The sequence below is a fragment of the Amblyomma mixtum genome, chromosome 3 (genome assembly GCF_055824585.1).
Source record: "Amblyomma mixtum isolate Tamu chromosome 3, ASM5582458v1, whole genome shotgun sequence".
NCBI classification, from domain to species: Eukaryota; Metazoa; Arthropoda; class Arachnida; order Ixodida; family Ixodidae; genus Amblyomma; species Amblyomma mixtum.
The window spans coordinates 202,309,430-202,328,845 of record NC_143014.1 but is presented as its reverse complement, the minus strand read 5'-3'; the positions used below and the strand labels follow the sequence as shown (position 1 = coordinate 202,328,845).

The window sequence follows — 19,416 nt, the reverse complement described above, 5'->3', positions numbered from 1 at the left end:
AGTGTCTTTTTCTTCCGTAAAGAATTGCTCATGGTGAGGAACTAAGAGGCGTTGAACACACTGCCTCACAGCCCTACATGCGCAGCCATTTTTCTTTCGCAATTTTTTCTCGCAGTGATTCGGAGCATTTTATTCGAGAGTGCCGCATTCTGGGTATATACTGACACCAAAATTTGTGCAAAAGCTGCGCATGTAAATAGGTAAACAGCGTACTTGTTTGTCGCTAATTTGCGACCCTGGGCGCTATAGGGCTAAGCGTATAGGCGAGGTGGAAATTACGCGACGCTCTTCGAGAACCCGCAGACTGCTCTAGGAGATGCCGTAGCGCGTATAGAAAAGTACACTCGGCCCAACTTTCGGTGGTGTAAGTTACTGAGGTTCTCGTAGCCCTGAAAAAAAAAAAAAACACCTGCATGTAGAAACCCGTGGGTTTCTACATTATACTATTCTGGTCATTTTGGCGCATATTCAGCCATCCCTTTCTCTCGAACATTTTGTTCGACTGTGAGTCACATGTTCCAGCCGCAGTTGTACTTATGTGGTTCAGCGCTGAATCGAACAGAAAGAATGCCTAGAGGACTGCACGCTCACTTCAGCGCTCATCGTCAAATAGAAGTGGGTGCAATTTGCCGGAGAGATCAGCCAGAGAATTCGGGAAAAAGTTTTATCTCAATGGGTGCCTCACGCTTTGACAAACGAGCAAAAACAAACCGGTATTGCACGGTGGGAAGAAATGTTGGTCAGATGAGCAGGAGAAAAATCTGCAAGCTTGTATCCGAAATCGTTGAGGTGGTGAGACATGTATTTGCCAGTTTTATCTGAAGAATACGCTCGATCGTATTGATTTTCCTTGGTGAACACGCTCCAACAATAGTGTAGACACGCCGAAGTGTCCGAAAAAAAAACTGATGTCCCACCTGTGTCCTTGGAGGAACAGACGACTGTTACTTAACAGTGGTACATAACGGTATACCTACGAAAAGACATCGGCAAGTTTCAAGACTGGCAGTCAAGGACAAGTCTGAGGGTGGGGGGCGGGGGAGGGGGGATAACCTTGCACCATGACTGTGCGTCCGTGCACACAGTCAACATTCAATTCCTGGAATCTGCGGAGATTTAACTTATGATTCATCCACTTTAAAGTCGTAACGTGGCTCCAAATGATCAGGTACTTCCTGTTTCCGACAGCAAGGAATCTCATGCACACTAAAAAGGTTCCCAATCCCTGAAGAAGCTGTTCCCTCCATTAAGAGTGAGCTTCAGTAAAAACGAATGAAGTGTGTCAAAACAAAAGTTTGCATGTATGCTAAACAGCGTAGTATTTCATTCAGAGTATTTAAAAGAAATGTAATAAGAAAGATTAAGCGCTTGTCTATTTTTATGCATTTGTGAGCTTAGTGTCTCTGGTGTCGTCAACGTTCATGCGTGTTTTTCGCCATCGTCCTCCGTGGGTTCTCATTCGAAACGCAGCACGCGCTACTTCAGGATTATCAGCTCCCCTGAAATAATCACCACCGCCACCAACACCAGTCGTTAATAAAAAATGACGGATGATTATGATGAATGCAGAAACTTATCGGCTCATAACTTTGTGGGCGGAGTGGTGGTCTTAGAATTGGCAGGTCTTAGAATTTGAATGCATTTTTTTTTTGTTCCGTTAGCGGCTGTGCTTGGCGGAAACCTTGTGAAAACATATTCGGAGAGTGCTGTCAGTCTCTGCGAGAATGTGGCAGAACTGCAAGATCTTGGCTAAGAACTGGTTAACTCCTTCTTCGAAATTTTCGTACTCAACAGTACGAGAGAAGGTAGGAGTGCTGAAGAAGAGAGGGAGGATTTAAAGGCTTAATTCGGGGATTAAAGAAAATCTCTTCTGATCCTAAGCATATATGAGTGAGGGAAGAGAAAATGGTTATTGCCGGCAGAAGTGAATGTGACTCAGAGGACATGCATCAAGACCAAAGCGTGTCTTCAGAGTCTAGCGTCCTAGAGACTTTTACGTTAAATGTTCCTATGTGCACTTATCGCTTGCCCAGCACACCGAGATTTTGGCGAGGGCCTCCACGGTTCAGCTGTCGCGAAATATCAGCAGACTAGACGCATTACGCAATACTGGCAGAAACAGGGCACTATAAATCACTCTCGTAGCCTTAACTGCCCCTGGGCCTAACTTTACTTCCTTCTGTCAAAGACAACTTTTGCAGCGATGGGGTGGTCCAACTCGTTGAGCACCCTCATGAGATAAGCATGACAGGTGTAGTCTTACCAATAAAACCTGTCAGAAGATTACTCTTATCGCCTTACCATTTCTTCTGCGCAAAAAGTGATGGTAGACAGTGATGCCTTGACACAGTGGATCAGATCACAGGCACTAATGTATCACTCCCGTAAAACGTGTTGAATGATTAGCTTTTTGAGCTTCGTATTAGCCACATTAGTCGCATAAACCTATTACGTGAATGCGGTGCCAACTCTTGCGGTGGAAAAGAAGCGTCACATAATGCTGTGCTAAAGAAAAATCAGTCTGACATTCCATGTCACTGTCTGACATTCTATGTCACCGGTATTCGCTGTGCCGATGGCACTCTTTGATACGTCGGAGAATTGCCTGTTTTATCTTGTCAAATGCTGTATTTGCAAAAACTTGCAGAAGTTTTTATGGCGACTCTCCCATTCTCGCTCGGCTATACGCATGCTTGACGTAATCGGTATGTCAGTCGGCACATCTGATATGTAAACCACTGTCGAGCATCGAAGTAGCGTCAAGGGCGTCTTGATGAAACGATTAACGTTAGCAGGGCAGATTGGCTGTCGGCTCTCTTCCTGTCAATGTCGGCCAACTAAAGGGCTTATCACTGAGAAGGTTTTCAGCTTTGCAGCATAGTACGAGCATGTATGTAATTAATGGTTATTTTCAAGCCATATTGCGAAAGGTGGTGCACATCTACAGAGAAGTGAATATTTGACCGGCCCAAAATATTTACGTCAAAATAATTCGGCTGCAGTAAGCAGGGGATATCTCAAAATTTCTTCGTGTAACGCGAAGTAACCGATTCCGCTACAGACATGCAACTTTTTCTCATTACTTCATTGCGTATGCCGCATTCTTTCAAAACACAATTTCTATTTACTTTCGAAGGTGATATCATGAGCGCCGCTATCTCCTGCTTCTGCGCGAGACGACAGAGCGCTAAGGCCATGCACCAGTTGTCCTACCGTCAAAGTCTATCACGTGGCTCTTACTTCTTGAAACTCTTGCTATTTCCGCAGGCGCTAAGGCTACACCGAACAGACTTTCCCAATCAAAAACCAATGCCATTCGATCTGATTTCCGCCATGGTACAGTTGTGGCTAACAGCGAAGAATTTCAGCCCTTAGTCGTCCCACATCTCCACTACCACTGGGCTCCCGTAGCAGTCCGTGAGGACAAGGTTCAGCTCCAAAGAAGAGGCCACGAGCAAGTCGTAACGCAGGAGGAAGGAAACTGGCGTTCCGTACGCAACGAGGAAAAGCACTCCGAGAAACCGATGCTGGCTCGGAGCAAGGATGAAAGAAGGTGCGAAGATACGCCTCCCCCCCTTTTTCGGCCAGCCGCTGTAAGGCGTTCCCGTTTCCAGCGCCTCGAGCCCGGGCCGACCCCTGCCGTCTGTTCGCTGTGTGTTCGGTGCTCGCCAAACAAAGTCAAGGACGACGTGGCCGCCGCCGCACTGGCGAAATCTGCGTTGCCCTTCCCAAGCTTGTGTTCTTTTGTTCCTGTGCTCCCACCGCTCCACAGGCGGTCTTGCGAGGTCTGCTGACCTGGAAGTCGGCGATCGCCGCTCTGTCCGCTCCGCGCGCCGTTCCCGCGATCACTCTCGCCCCCCACGTTCCCCCGGCCGGTTTCTTCACGCGTGCGCGCTCGTGTGTTTACGGACACATCGGCTCGCGTAACACGGAGGGCCAATGCGCCCAGGACGCCGCGAGCCATGATCTTATTTGCCTGCGTGCGGACGATGCCTTTGCTCGTTGCTTAGTCGCCTATCGCTGTTATCTTCTCCGTCGCGTCGCGATTCGACGGGTGCGGCGGGAGTGCTTCGTTATGTAACCAGCCTGCGTGGTTTGAGCAATACAGGGTCGGTGCAGTAACACTGATGGGGCGCAATTAAGGCTGGGGCGGGCAGGGTACGAGATAATCGGAATGCGGCCTAGCAGCAACAAAGCTTTCAGCTCCGCGATTTCCCGCGATAAAGGGATAAATTCGAGGGCAAGCAGTCCTGACGGTAGTTTATGACGCGGAATACAAATGTAAAATTACCAAATCGATTGCGACACTATTTTCTGCGTTTTAAGCCGTTGGTATGGCGAACGGGACTCCTTGTGGATTTCCGAACTTTGTTTTAGGCACTGTTTGAGGCAATGACGCTTCGGCGGCTATTAGTAAGTCAAGCTGCAGCTTACAATGCAGAGTTAAATTTTGCACCACCAAGCAGCCCTGCACTTACAGCGGCTGGGCAAGATAAAATGGTAATAAAACTCGCCGTTATGATTCCGGGATCCTGAAGTTTACATTGGTGTTTCGTCTGCTCTTGCACCCTCTTTCGCAGTGGGAAGATGCTGCAAGTGATCTCTCGCGGGACATTATTTCATTAATGCCGGCAAAGCGATGGTTTGTGCACCGGTCCGATGACAGCTAAACTTGCTGAGGAAACTGCGACAAGGTAAATGAGTTTTTGTTCGCTTGCGGATGAATATTTAGAAACCCGGCCTTGATGCCCAATTATTCCCAATTAGCCAGCGTTTTCGAGAATATGCGTCATTTTCAACGTCACTGCGTCTGCATAAGAATTATAACAGCCTAGTCGGCGGTCAGAGATGGCTTGGGTTACCCCGACATCGAGCCCTCTGGGTTCCCCAGATGCAAGCTGCTTTCTTCCTGGCTATACTTGAACTTCTGCAACTCTTTACCCAGTAACTATTTGTATTTTTGAACAAGGAGGAGACCGCATATTTCCAGGCGCAGTGTTCTGCTCCCCTAAGGACCTGCGTGCGCTGTGGTCGTTACCGAACGGGAGGCGTAGCGAAAACGAGAATATCTTACTGATCTTCTAAGTAGAACTTCGACGTATACCTAATGCCAGATTTTAAGGCCTGAATTTCCTTCAGCGGCTGTCGGACAGAAAAGGTGTCTACTGGAAATGTTTTTGATACCATCTTATAGGTCTCTCAGTTAAAAGCTGCACTGGATGAGAAAGAAACCTCAAGGCTACTTTTCGTGCCTGATTTGTACTGTTTGTTATTTTACGGAGAGAAAGACGAGCGGCTGACACAAGTGCTCCTCAAAACCAGCGCACCTGCGTGTGTCGCGCAGGATGACACTAAGTAAAAACTGCTGATTTTAGCCGCTGTTACTGCGATTTTGCTCATCATACTCTGAACATGTTGCAGCATGGTTGTTAGCGCTGATTAACCTGTAATTTTTTTTGGTGTGTGTTTCAGCTGATTCTTTGCTGGAAGTAATTAGCGTGGCAGTTTTAAAACCAAAAAGATACGAGTTGGCCGCTCCTGCAGCCCTTTCGTCCTCCCTATGGGGTTCGTAGAGTTTTAGAACAAGATATTTTGAAACGAAATCAAGCGCACAACAACACGCACACAAGAGAGGAAAGACACAGGACAGGCGCTAACTTCATCTGATTTATTTGCAGGTAAGAGAGCAGATTATATACATAAATGGAGACATGCGCAGTAAAGAAACACATCGTCGGGTTCACAATGCGTGCTCAAGATACCTGTACTCTGCGTGCAAAAGATTAACAGACGTGTCACTCACACAGTCATGCCCCTTCTTCCTGATGTGAAAGGCTTCTAATAGTTCACGTGCCGTCTTATCACCGCCTCTGCCAAGTACCTTTATCTCTTTCAGCCGCGGCTCGCACGCTCTGCAGTTCGCACAATGCTCTGCCAAATGTGTCCCTCCGCCCCTTAACGCCCGCAAATGTTAACAAGATAACACGCGAAATTTCAAGTACGATTCAGAGCGCGTTTAAAAAAGCGATATAAGCCGCCACAGTGGCTCAGTGGTTATGGCTGTCGGCAGCTGACCCGACAGACGCGGGTTCGATCCCGACCGTGGCGGTCGCATTTCGATGTAGTCGAAATGCTAGATGTCCGTATGCTGTGCGATGTCAGTGCACGTTAAAGAACCTCGAGGGGTCGAAATTATCCGGAGCCCTTCACTACGTCCCTTATAGCCGGAGTCGCTTTGGGATGTTAAACCCCATAAAAAAAAATAGTGAAGCGATATAACGCTGCCTCGCTCCTTTTCTCTGAATAATAGCGTACCGTATCGCAATATCAAAGCGATCTTAACTTCTCGTTTATGCGATTGTTTCTAATGAGGGTCGTCAAGCGTTCTTCACACTACGATTGAGCGAAAAATCCTCCACGCTGCGAGTGCGATCCTCCGAAGGGTCACCTCAGTATTATTTAAAGGCTGCAGGATAGATGCTTTATAAGCAAGGGCACTGAAATTTACTGACAGAACTACGAGCAAACGCTTTTGCCGTTACCTGGTGTGCGGGCACACGCATAAAAAATCAGGACGATGGCACGGTTACCGTGCAACACGCAGCGTCGGTACTTAAGGGCGCACTTTGAGGCCATACACTCACAAAAGAAAAGGCGACTACAGTGATTGCGGTTGGTTATGTGTGTATACGATCTCCGTGTCTCGCTGTGCAGATGTAGCCGGGATTCCTCTCTAACGTCACTAATTATCCCGGAGCAAGATAGTTAATGATTTCGCGTGCTCTATTTCAGGCACATCTGTTAACAAGAATTTTCCGGCAACACTACAATCCTCCGCGTATGCGATAGCACATCCGTGCATCAAGTTAATAAGGCATGTGGAGTGCCGAGGTGTTCTGGCTTTTTGGCAGCGAGGACTCGCTCTGTGACGCTGAGCCCTCAGGGCGCCTCGCAGCTGTGGCAATACTTTTCGGCCTCATCTGTTGTGTGTCAAGGGAGCCTAATGGTGACTAAAGGCGCAAAGAAGCCGCAATCCGTCGTGCAGGAGCGTGTATTTCTTTCCTTTTTATCTCTCCGGAGGGGAAAGCTTTGTGAGAATGTCGAAACGCAATCTAGAAGAAATCTGCCGATTGCATCGCCCATCGCTGTTGGCGTACTCACGGGCGTCTCAATTCGCACGAAGCGCGCCGTTTTGCCCGAGAGATACCTTCCGCACGCCGCAGCAGCAGCAGCAGCAGCAGCGGCGGAGGCGGCGGCGATGGCTATCACCTGTTTGGCAAATGTGTTTCCAGGCTGACCCACATTGGCGCCGACACGTGCGATTGCGAAGCTTCCACGCTCTCTTCCCCGCATACATTTGCGCGAACGTGCGTTTTAGTGTATATGGGGTATCTCTGCTTTATTTTTTTTTTATTTGCTCTCCCCTCCCACCCCCTCCCTGCATTTTGAAGACGTCGGCGCAAGCGCCGAAAGTTGCTCAATAACCGTGGGCCTCAACGGATAAACGGGCGTTGGTGTTATGCATATACGCCGGCCTTCGCCGCTGCAGTCAGCTCTCAGTAATGCGCGAGTGCAAAATTCTTGTGTGTTCCATACCCAGTGTTTTTTTTTTTTCCTAGAAGAACTGAGTTAATGACAACAAAAATGCTCCTGAGTGTGCAAAGTGACTGCCAACACTACGAGCTGTATCGGTTTCCTTCTCGGAAAGCCTTCGTGACCTTTTTAAAATTTCACTTTCCGCGCCCGACATTTCCCGTGAACTTTGACTCACAGCGATCTTACATTACACCTATCCTGTGGCAGCTGCGACCACCCTACACCAGCAGACTTCGTAACCTCATAACTCTACGTGAGCATCTGCCGCCGTCAACAGCTTTGCTCTTCTGGAACCGACCCTGTCAGTGTAAAAAACCACTACTTATAAAATACGGGCACTGCAGCCTCTTGTAACTCCACTTTGTCTTCTAATAAGGGAGTAATTACTCATTGGCATCCACCCGAGCGCAGCCATACGGCTACAACGGAAAGCTATACAGCTTTCTGAGAAACTTCGTAGTTAAAGAAAAATTCGTCCTGGTCCGGGGTTCGAACCCAGGACCACCGCTTCACCGGAGCAGTCGCTCTACCAATTGAGCTAACCAGGACGGCAAGCTTATGGTAGGGCGAGAGCGAATTGATCAATAACTCGAAGTGGGAACTGTGTTGGTCAAATATTTAGTGGAATCCCCCAAGGTGGAGTAGATTTGTAATAAGGGAGTAATTACTCATTGGCATCCACCCGAGCGCAGCCATACGGCTACAAAGGAAAGCTATACAGCTTTCTGAGAAACTTCGTAGTTAAAGAAAGTGAGTAATTACTCCCTTATTAAAAAATGATAATTCACTTCTGTATAAAGGCACTGAAGTGTCACTAACACAGTTGTGCGTGTTCTTTGTAAGAAAAGCATCCATGATTTCGCTTGCTACAGCGCTCCTGCCCCTGCTAAAAACGTGTATCTCATGGAGACGTGGACGACACTTGGGACATTTTGTAATGCTCAGTCAAGCTAGTGCTGTTTATCTTATCTCCTAAGGAACGCTCGTGCTCCCTTGCTTGATTATTTATGCAGCGTCCTGTCTGGCCTCTGTAGGCCTTACCACAAGTTTCTGGTACTTTGTACACTATTCCTTTCGCGAATTTTACGAAAGGCTTTCTATTCTTTTCTGCGCAACTACTTAGTCTGCCTCTTTCCTTTGCCGCGCGAGAGCACAGCTGGCCTAGCTTCATAGGAGCCAAGAACACCATAGGTACTCCGTACCTGTTGGCCACCTTTTCAGATTGTGCGAGATCTTGTGCATGACCGTCACAGGTTTGGTATTATTGTTTTGTGCCTTTTTGAGCGCTTTTCTTTTGATCTTACGGAGCAGGGCTTCACTCACCGCTGTCCGGATCGCACAGGGTTACTTTGCCTTGTCCAATCATCGGGACACTTGGTACTGAAAGCTCACGTTCATTTTGTGCTGGCACGACTTCATAAGTGCCGACTCAAGACAAAGGGCAGCAATTCCTCTCTTGGCAGTTTTAGAGCCCGCAGACTCATACGGCAGTAGATCCTTTGCTACTCTGGGGTGGAACAGCCAACAGGGGGGAACACCTGAGAAGGAACAATTTTAAGTCCAAAAACAGCAATGTGTTCGTAGTAGGGACCTCATGCATAAAAGTCAAACCTTTAGCAATTTGTTTAAAATCATCTGAAACCTCTAACGTCATGCCATGATACTCCCCTTCGTTCTGCTTTTTTTTTTAAATTAAAAAATCATCTAAATATCTAAGCACTTCTGAAACCTACGTTTTGTCCAAGGTGAGTATCAGATAGAGAAAAAATGGAGGAAACACATAAGCTCCGCCTTATGGCCATGACGCGATAGCGTAAAGAGTTAATTCCTGTATATGCAGTAGGTCATTCTCTGCTTTACATTCATGGATCCCTGGGAGTCCTCATAGCCCTCCTGGCGCAGTGGTGCAGCGGTTAAGCGATGGACCGTGTGCTCCATGCAGCGGCGAGCCTTGTGGGGCCCAGGTTGCTCTTCCTGAGCGAACAAGCATTAATTTAACTTGCACCTTCCACGGTGGGCAGGTTGTGATGACGTCACAAGGACACGTGACCTAAGTGGATCACCTGCCTCCTAGGTTCCTCTCTGAGGACCACCTGCCAGAGCCATGCCTGTGATATTTTGCTCACAACGCAAACTCCTATAACGCTGCCGCCGGATTTTCTGTGTAAGGGGGCTTTTAACGTTATCCTGTTAAAATATTGCACAGAAAAGGGGCCACATAAAAACCAATACAAATATCAACCACGACTTTGCAAGTGAAAAACTTCAGACAAAAGTTATAAAAGTGCTATTAAGGTAGAATCCAAGTAAATATAAAAAATTATCAGCAGTCATCTCTTCATTAACACTGAAGACGTCACCGATTACAAATTATCCTTCTCCTCGCCAACCTCAAGCCATGCACGCCGACGCCTAGAAAAAAAAATGAAAACAGGTAGGGAATACACGCCTCTGCGCCCCATCTATCCCTATCACGCCCATGCCACCTCGGCGCGTCGATTGACCAGCAATTTTTAAAAATTAATGTTAAATAATCTTGTAGACTCAGAGCTTTTGAATTAAGTGATTACTCAGAAAGGCCACACACACACCGATTGATCACAAAGGATGTGTTGCACTAAAACATGGTAGTCTAAATCATGTAAGGGTTCCTATAATATCTCGTGGCAAGGTTTTTTGCCTTACCTTATTTCGAAAATTATCTATTGTTCAAGCTAGGACTCGATCGAAAATTAAGAGAGGAAAAAAAAAACTTCGCCAGGATGTGCAATGTACCTGTAACCGTTTATAGTGTCCGAATTAATGCCAAGGCGAAAAAAAAATGAAGCTGGTAGCTGCAGACGCTGGCGGGGAAATCTGACAGCACTGCGAAAGGCCTGCATTGCAGTGAACTTACCCTGAATCATGATGACGATTATGTTGGCCGCCATTTCACACGCACTCGACGATAAGCTTACTCCAAAGCCGTAGTAAGTATAACCGACATCGATCATTTTCGTGAGGTTCGTACTCTAGCCAAAACGCTGCTTTTGTTTCGGTCATTTGTGTCTCGTATTTCCATAAAATATGGAAGGCTGGTCTGAACATAATTCTTTTTACTTCCTGTGACCAATTTTTCACAAAACACTGTAAAAATAAGTGCTGTTAAGTTCTGAGGTCAACAATTAATAAACGAACAAATGAACAATTTTAAATGTTACTCAATATGCGCATAACTTTTACCGGGACACTACGACCCTCTGTCTGCCTTTTGTGGCGAACAGTGACTGGAGCAACCTTCTCTTACTATCGGGGACGAAAGTCTCCCGGACACGCGGCTGGAGACCATGGCGCATACGTGCCATGTGCGCCAACCATCGCCTGATTTCATTCGCTCCCATTAAGGGACCAAAGTCCACCTTTCACCTCCACAAGTACTGTATAGAACCACCGGCCACTGTGCGCGTTGGTTGCTGCACGACTGTTCTGAGGACTTTCATTGCCCCCCCCCCCCCCTTCCTACTCCGGACACACACACACATAAACAGTATACCCGCATCACCTACTTGCATGCTTGAAACGAAGTAGTAGAGACCATCGTTGCAGGAGACAACGAGCGATGTTTCACAACCTCGTAAGTGTACTTTCCTTCGTCGTCACCCAGTTAGACAACGCGTGAGGACCTTGACACATTCTTTTGGGGCGGGGCAGCAGCCTCCTTTCATTCTCGCCTGCGTAATTGCTTATAAGTACTTGATGTAGAGCAATTAACAAACAAGTGCGCTGATTAAGTCGGCATTGTCCAAGCGGGGAGTCATCCCCGCTATCCAAGCCTTCCGCGTTGTAACTGCTTGGGTAATCGGTTATCTTTTGTTTTCTCCTCCCCGCAACGTGCTGCAATGCCTACTCGCTTGGGGTCATGGCCGCGTAAGGTCGTGCGCGGACAGCGAAACAGGGCAGCTCCGCTACCGGCCCACCGCGTCTTATCCGGCCATCGCCGCACCCCTGGCACGCGGCGCATTGCCCTATTTCCCTGCTATGCAGACCGATTTCGCTACGGCGCTTATCGAGCTGTCTGCCGTCTTGCGTGGCCCTTGCGAGGCTGTTTAGATCGATGCACGTAGCCGCGTTCAGGAAGATCAGTCTTAAGGTCGCAAGCTCGAAGAAAAACTTTGCCTCTTTGTACTTTATATCCGTAGATTTGGAATCGGCAGAAAAGGAATGTGCTCGTAAGGATGCCTGTCACTCCCAAAATGAAGCAACCATTACTTTATGTAGGTGTTGGCTCTTGTGAGATAAATGTTAAATGAATGTTGGCCCTCTATAGATAGATCTCATTCGTGTCGGTCCTGCGAATGCGCTATACTGCTTCAAGAAACGTAACAGGCTGGAGACAAGCGCTCGTCATGTGCGCAGCCGTAGCGTAATCGCCTTTAAAAAATGGCGATTTGGTTCCTTCCTTTACTTCACGCGCTAATTAGCTCGGATGGCCTTGCGAATCGGGCGTTAATTTGGCACATTCCCTCAGCAGCTCTGTGTGAGAGGTGGCGAAGTGTTTACTCTAAGGCACGTGAGCATAGCATAAGCGCATTTAGTAAGCGCGAAGCGAGGACGGTGGACTCACCTCAACTGCCTCAGGCTTGAAGAGCACGACGACAGGCTGGAACCCCAGGTAGGTCTTGAACACCCGCTCCCGCTCGAAGAAGTACGTCAGGCCCACGAGCAGGCTGAACAGCCCTGCCGCAGAAAGAGGAGCACCAGATAGCCCTTGTGAGCCTTTGGCAATTCCATCGCCACTTTCAGTACGGATCTAAGCATCAGCCGAATGATTAGCAGCACTCAAATGCCTTTGCTTTGCATTTAAAAGTGCTTTGTGTATTGCAAGGCTGCTTAGCTAAGTTAAACGAGCAGTGCTTGTTATTGATATTTACCATATCTAAGGAACATTGCAAGCATTCAAGGACATCTCAACGTAATTAATTAAGTAAGGCTTCTACTACGTATTGTTAGGGTGCCACCTACTTTTGAAAGCAGAAGAAAAAGTAGTGCCGCGAAGAAATGCCCGGACAACGATGTTTTCTTCACTTTTTAGAGTCTAAACTACACATTTATGTTTTTAGGCAGGAAAAAAAAGCACTATGAGAACCAGCGGTGCATGGAATGATATATCTAGGTGATTTAGCTTATTCTTCATAAATTAAGAAACTGACCGAGATTACAATCAACTGAGACAACCCCTCCCTTGTAAAGTGTTGGGCGGCACAAGTGAAGTAGTTGTTAGCCTAGGTGCCAGTGGGCGTGATGCGGTGTTGTGGTCCCTGGGTTTATTTCCAATTTCTGTTCTATTAGCTTCCAGGTGATTATCTGACGAGCGCAGCTTCTTAAACCGCTCAAGGTTTCTCCTTTTTCACAGAGGAACGACGCTCGCACAACTTTTCTCGCCGTTCACGTTTCTGCGAAGAGCGCTGTGGCCGCTCATTTTGCAGCTGCTCGCTTCCCCACCATACCTACCCCTCTACACCCTCTAATCCAGTGAGCCTTCTGGCACCTCCCCTTCATCCACATCTAGAGAATCTAAGAGGCAAGTTTCCCATCTCTGCCTCTGGCACTAGACGCTCCCCTTAAAATATGCGCACAACTAAGCAGGCTCGAATTTGAGATGGTAAAATAGTTAACCCTCTCTCTCTCTCTCTCTCTCTCTCTCTCTCTCGAGACGCCCACATGAAACATTCTGTTTGAGTCTGTGCGACAGCAATGAGCATCAGCCATTTTTACAAACCCATGACCTCTACTGCGATAGAAGAGTTAAATTCATCGCGCTCCTGAAACGACGGATGATTTTGTACTAGTTTTCATATTTAGTCTGCACTTCGCTTATTAGCGATTACTTTTTGAATTATAAAAAGCTCTTTGGATTTGTGAACTTAAGACCTCACATTAAAACTCCACCGGGTTTAAAAAAAATCCGCGTGTTGATGGAATTGCATAACCAGGCCTGGAGTGCGGCCTGATCTCGGTGACCAGAACCGACAATGCACTTCCTCACCAGAACAGGATTTGGCCACCCTGGTGTAGTACTTGGCCGCAACCTTCTATGAACAAACCAATTAACCCTCGGCCGACAGGGTTAATTGGAGAGACATGAGAGAGGCCTCTGACATGCAGTGGGCGTAGTCAGGTTGATGATGATGATGACGACACTATGACTGCTACTGGTCTGGCAAGGACGGACTTGCTAAGAACGCATACAAGTTTGACTCCAGCGTCTGCGTTCTGTGCATCGCCTATAGGCAGGACTGCTAATAAAGAAGCTTGCCCAGATTCATGTACGGTCCCGACTTGTTTCAGTTTGAAAAAAAAAAGAAAAATCAAACCTGCTCATTAAAGCGTCTTTCGCACATTTGTTTTGATTTCTGGCCAGCTACGGCCTTTCTCGAAGTGCCCTTGGATACAGTTATCGCCGAATTTAAAAACAGATTAATATTCGAACCCAGATATATCGAACTCGAAGGGGATCACGACATAGTCCTTATATCGATAATTCAATATATCAAATAGCTACGGCTAACCTTGTCTGTGACCTGAGAGTGAAAGTAGATTGCGCCCAGGCTAGTGACGCAGTTCTTGCAGCGATGTGCCGCGCGCCGGCGTGCTTCGCGCCGAAGCTGTTGCGGACGGGGATTTGTAACTAGCCACAGCCTATCGTTAGATGTCTACTCCTATTACCAGCACAGTATAAATATAATGATCGCTCATTAAATAATGAACAGCTGGTTTCCGCAACGCCTTCGGCAGAGAAGCACGCGAGGTGAAGGCTGGCGTAGGCTTTAGTCAGGTTGGCTTCACCGCATGACAGAAATGTGCTGTGGAAAATGAGTCCGAGATACCAAAGGCCAGCCTCAAGGGCACCCCACGTTCAACTCGTCAAGCAGTTTCACAGCACTAGCGTTGCCAGCAGGTGCCAGAGGCCGCGCAGCCGACTCGTCGCCCCGCCTTCACGCGTGAAAAGTGATCGAAGAACGACGTCAGGAGAAGTGTACCTTGCAGGGGCGTGGCGCGCCGTTCGACATTATACAGAGTGACTGGCGAAACCGGAATTCGATGTACAGCGAGGCTTTCCTGTACTTTTACAAGGAATCTGTGTGTTCGATATAGCCAATAATTCGAAATATTCGAGTTTGAAATAGCCAGACTGGACTGCATTTGGAAAATCTTGCAACCAAAACTAACCACAAGCTCGGCGACCACAATGAGCCGCTGCAGCTATGTTACGTAAAGTTGGACTAAGAGTATATGGCCCGCTTCGGAACTCCCTGACTTCCACAGGTCAGACTAGATTTTATGAAGAGTAACTGGGTCGTCGCTACGCTGGAATTAAGATGCGCAAACTACAAATTTAACCCATTTTGGTTAAAATTCTCTTCGCCGCTCCCTTCTTGAGGACAGTAGGATTCGGTCACCTGTCGGGGTCAGGGGCGGAACTTCCGGCAAATCTTGGAGGCGAGGGTAGTGGAGCGGTCCCATATGCACAAAGTAGACTTTTATTTATTTTATGCCCAAGTTAAATATGGTCCTTTAGTAGAAAAGTTATCACTCGGAGAGGAGGGGGGAAGGGGGTTGCCACCTTGATCGGCTGCCGCAGCGAACTGCGAATTATTAGTGCGGTTTGATGGAGGGTACAGTGTTTTTCAAAAATTGTCACGCCGCTATACGTCTCTACGTCTGACGGGAACAGTGGCCGAGCTCTGCGGTGTGGCATCTGCCGATCCTGAACGCCTCAGTCAGAGAGCTAAGCCGCGTGTGACAATAAGAAGGACGTAGCCTTCCGGGGCTGCATAAAGCGTTTGGGTTCTCAGGAACAAGAAAGGATATTCGGGGCGCTGCTGAGGACGTATTCGGACGGGCGTATGGGGACCAGGAAATCTTAGAAGACTGTACGTAGAAACATACGAAAATTGTCCGAGAAATATGCGGGACCACCAACTATGACCAAACATTGGCACGTTGGCCAACATTTAATGCCGATCTTGCTGACGTTGGTTCTTCGTATTGCCAAACTACAGCCAAGGTTAAAAAATACCCTACAACCCTGGAAAGAACCCTGGAAACTACAACCCTGGAAAGAAAAAGTGCACCTAAAGTGCGATGTCCGGCCCTTGTTCCGTGCGATATATTTTTTAAGTATGTGCGGGTGAACCAAATTACCAGAAAGAGAAAAAAACGCGCACTCGCTGCGATTGGAACTCACTACCTCTGGGACTGGGAAACGGGCGCGCTACAGTCTAGACAGGCTACACGCTTCGGAGCCGGAAAGGAGAGCGTTGTATACGAAGTGTGCTACGTACTGCCCGCTTTTTTAGCAAAAGTAATGATGTTTAGTGAAAAGCATCGTGATTTTATAACCCATTTCTGCGACCAGCACTTGTAAGCCGTAAAATGTAAACACAACGGTTTCTATAGCAACTTCAGCGATAAAATTAAAGTAAAAACACGTGTGTACTTGGCGCAGTACTGTACTACTACGATCAGTCTTGCTTCGGTTTTACGCATATTCTGCATATCTATATTATTTTGTTCCAAGTGCATGCAATGTTATATGAGCCGATATATTCGGGCATATATTCTGACCGCCCTTACTGGTCTGCCCGACAATGGCAAAAGTAGATGTGGCAACCTCAAAAAACGATCAGCAACTCGTCAGGGGATGGCATCGGTCCAACCTTCCTTGCCAGCCTTTTAACCAACAACGTCCCGAATTAACACTGGCTCAGCGTCGGTCTAGGGTCCAGTTACTGATCAGGTCGGTTGCCCATTTAAGGCCGATGGTCGGCCAATCATAGGTAGCCAGCAATTTCCGCTTAGGTATTAAGGATTCACAAAATTTCATCACCGTAATCGAGTAGCGCGCACAGACTCTTGATACATGTATGAAGGAGCTCAGGATGTTTTTCGTTGCAGTCGTTATTCATTCGTTACTGTGATGCTACTGTGTACTACACTTAACCGCCGCTTATACCCGGTTAGCTAACTGCGTAGATGTTCTTACCGTATATGTATATGAGAGCGCCTCCTGTGATCTGATAGAGAGACAAAGAGTCAATGGAGGTCGTTATGAAGTTGGAGGGAAAGCGATCATCGACCTCTCGCTTTCTCCGCCCCCCTCTTGCCCCGGGTGCGTGCCGTTGTCCGCTCCGTCGGCGGCGGCCGATGTGCCGGCGCGCAGCTGCCAGCGGCGGCGGCCTTCCCTTTCTCCTATCGAGGCCGATTGAGGCCAAGCGCGGGGTAGTGTTACGCGACCGCGTGTGCGTCGCCCAGCGCGGCGGCTGGGTTGCACGGACGACCGTGACACGGACAAGTCCGAACCAGGTAACGGGGCTTTGTGCCGCCCAGCGCGGTCATTCAAATGCGCCTGAGCGCGCCCGCGCGCCTCTTTACGCAACCACACGAACTGCCGCCACCGCCGCTCGGGGCGCGCACGGCTGTCGTTCGGCTCTGCCTCCCGCTTGAAGTTCGTCCGGATGACGGTGCACAGCTGCTAACAGCTACGACCTGTTAACGCTGACCCGTCGAGACTTTGCGTGACTGAACTCATGGTTCCCGAGTTTTCTGTTTTCGTTGTTTGTTGCTTCGCAGATGGGGTCACAATAGCCATAAGTGCGAAGTTTGTCAGCTGAACGCTTGAGCAAGGATGGAAGAATGCGGTGTGAACGCAGCGGTGTACCGGAATTTGCATGTTCGGCTACCACACTGCAATGAAAATTCATTCACTAGCTCACCTCAATGCCGTATTAGCAGCACCCGAGAGCAGTGGATCGCGCAACCAGCGATGCATGAGAGATAAAAAAGGCGACCGATATAAGCGTGCAAGACGTGGTCTTCTTCTAGGCTTTTGTTAAGATTAGGGACTATTTGCTCACCTAACGTTAAAGGAGCAACAAAAGCGGTGCAAATACGAGATTATATGGCTGATTGACTGAAACGCATGTTTTATTAAACCCCTTTCAGGGTGCACATTGCCGGAGGCATCTGTGCGGGCGTGAGGCTCCACCGTTGTCACGGCGGCCGAAGCGGAGGCTGATTCGGTCTCCGCATAGAGCACTGCCCGGGCCGTAATTACTGATCCGGACCCGGCCCGGTTTCTCCAGTAGATGCCCGGGCCCGGCTCGAGCCCTCGGAAGCTCTCACCTACCCGACCACGCCCGGCCCGGCCCGCTTATAGCAACAAAAAAGGTATAAGCGCGCTACAGAAGCACAAATGTTGTTTTTACGGATTTCGCTGAAAAAGAGTGCGTTGTGGTTAGAATAGAGGTATAAAATTCTCTAGTTTCTGCTTCTGGTTGAGTTGGTACTTTATATTTTTTTGCCCAGAAGAAAGTACAGTGCCTTGAATACCACATATGCCTCAGTGTGCTGAAAATAATCAACTGAAGTCCGTTTCTAACTCTTAATTTAGGATTTAATTTTCGCAAGCATATGTCAATGTCAACAGCCTGTATCGTTGCAATCGGTTCGACGCCGACACGCAAGAAATAGCGCGGACGACAATGGAACGAGGCGTCCGCTTGTATCTGTTCAAACAGCGCTGCTTCTCCCACTGTGGCTTGTATGTTACCATCCAGCAAAAACGAAACGTAGAGACATCGACTGGGCTCGGATATATTACGCAATGAAGATGTCAACTTCTACAGTCCCCATACTTCGCTGAAGCTACGTGCTAACGCTGTCGTATCTTAGACAATTGGTTTAGAAAGCTTTGCAGAATTAAAGGACTAAAAAAATGGAAAAAAAGGCAGGACTTGACAGAGAAACGAAAGAAGTTTCATCAATAGTGTGCGATACGTTAAGAAAAGAGCTTAGTACGAACAAACAGAACAAAACAAGAGAAACCACACACACAGGTGGTATGAGCTAAGTGTTATTGGATGCACCATCCAAGGCCCAGATTTACCCGCACGCGTAGCCTCCTCTATGCTCTGGGAAACCCGGAGGAGTACCACCAATAAATAGAAGAAATAATACTACGAGTATCAGGAAATATAAGACTAGCTTATATCGAGCGTGGCACATTACAGAACCAAGGCGCGTGTTGGGGAAGAGGTGTGATGCACTCAGAGCTGAAAATCTAGCACCGAAACAGCGAAGGCAGCCTCAAAGTTCCTGTTCCTCTCAGACTATATCCGACTGATTAAAGCAAAATATTTCTTCGTCTTCTACTGCCAAACCCCATGATAACATAAGAAGCGGGCGTTCAGTGAATGTACCCGTTCACTGCTGTGAGCACGGATGCATTTATTTTAGTCGTTGAACTACAGCTACAAACAAAGGGCTTGAAAGACGGTTGGCGGCATCTCCGCTCGCGGCCAAAGGCTCTCTTCCCGCCTCGGCTCTCCCCGAAGGAACGCGCGGAGCCAGTCAGGGTTGCCGGGCTACTTCTGAGTTCGGCTGTTCTAGGCGGTGAGTGACTTGCATCTCACACTACATAAGCCCTAGCTCGGCTCAGGCCCGCAGTCAGTTTACAGGCCCAGGCGCGCAACCCAGAGCCCGGGCCCGGCCCAGGCACAGCAAAATATTGCTGCACCCGGCTCGGCTTTCGAGTAATCCTGAGACCGTGCAGTGTTATATCACCGCCTACTTCCTTAAAGAATAATGCTTGGGCATTCTGCAACGAATTCCTCGAGCCTTTCCCGGAGCGGAGCGACGGCCGTGCTGTGCAAGAGTCGGGCGGAAAAAAAGCTGAAGTTTAATACGCATCCATCGGCTGGGAATTCTCAAGATACTTGAAAAATGCTATTTATAGAAGTAAAATCAGCTACGACGATGCCAGAAAGCAAAAATGAGGAG

General features: G+C 48.1%; 1 protein-coding gene across 1 annotated transcript in view; it reads right to left on the bottom strand.

Moving 5' to 3' along the window:
• The window catches only part of LOC149353318 (cytochrome P450 4V2-like), an 80,850-nt gene that overhangs the window by 35,315 nt on the left and 26,119 nt on the right, over positions 1-19,416 (bottom strand). Inside the window, exon 2 of the mRNA XM_089582471.1 lies at positions 12,200-12,312. Within this exon, the coding sequence (XP_089438597.1) occupies positions 12,200-12,312 (113 nt within the window). The remainder of the gene's footprint in view (positions 1-12,199; positions 12,313-19,416) is intronic.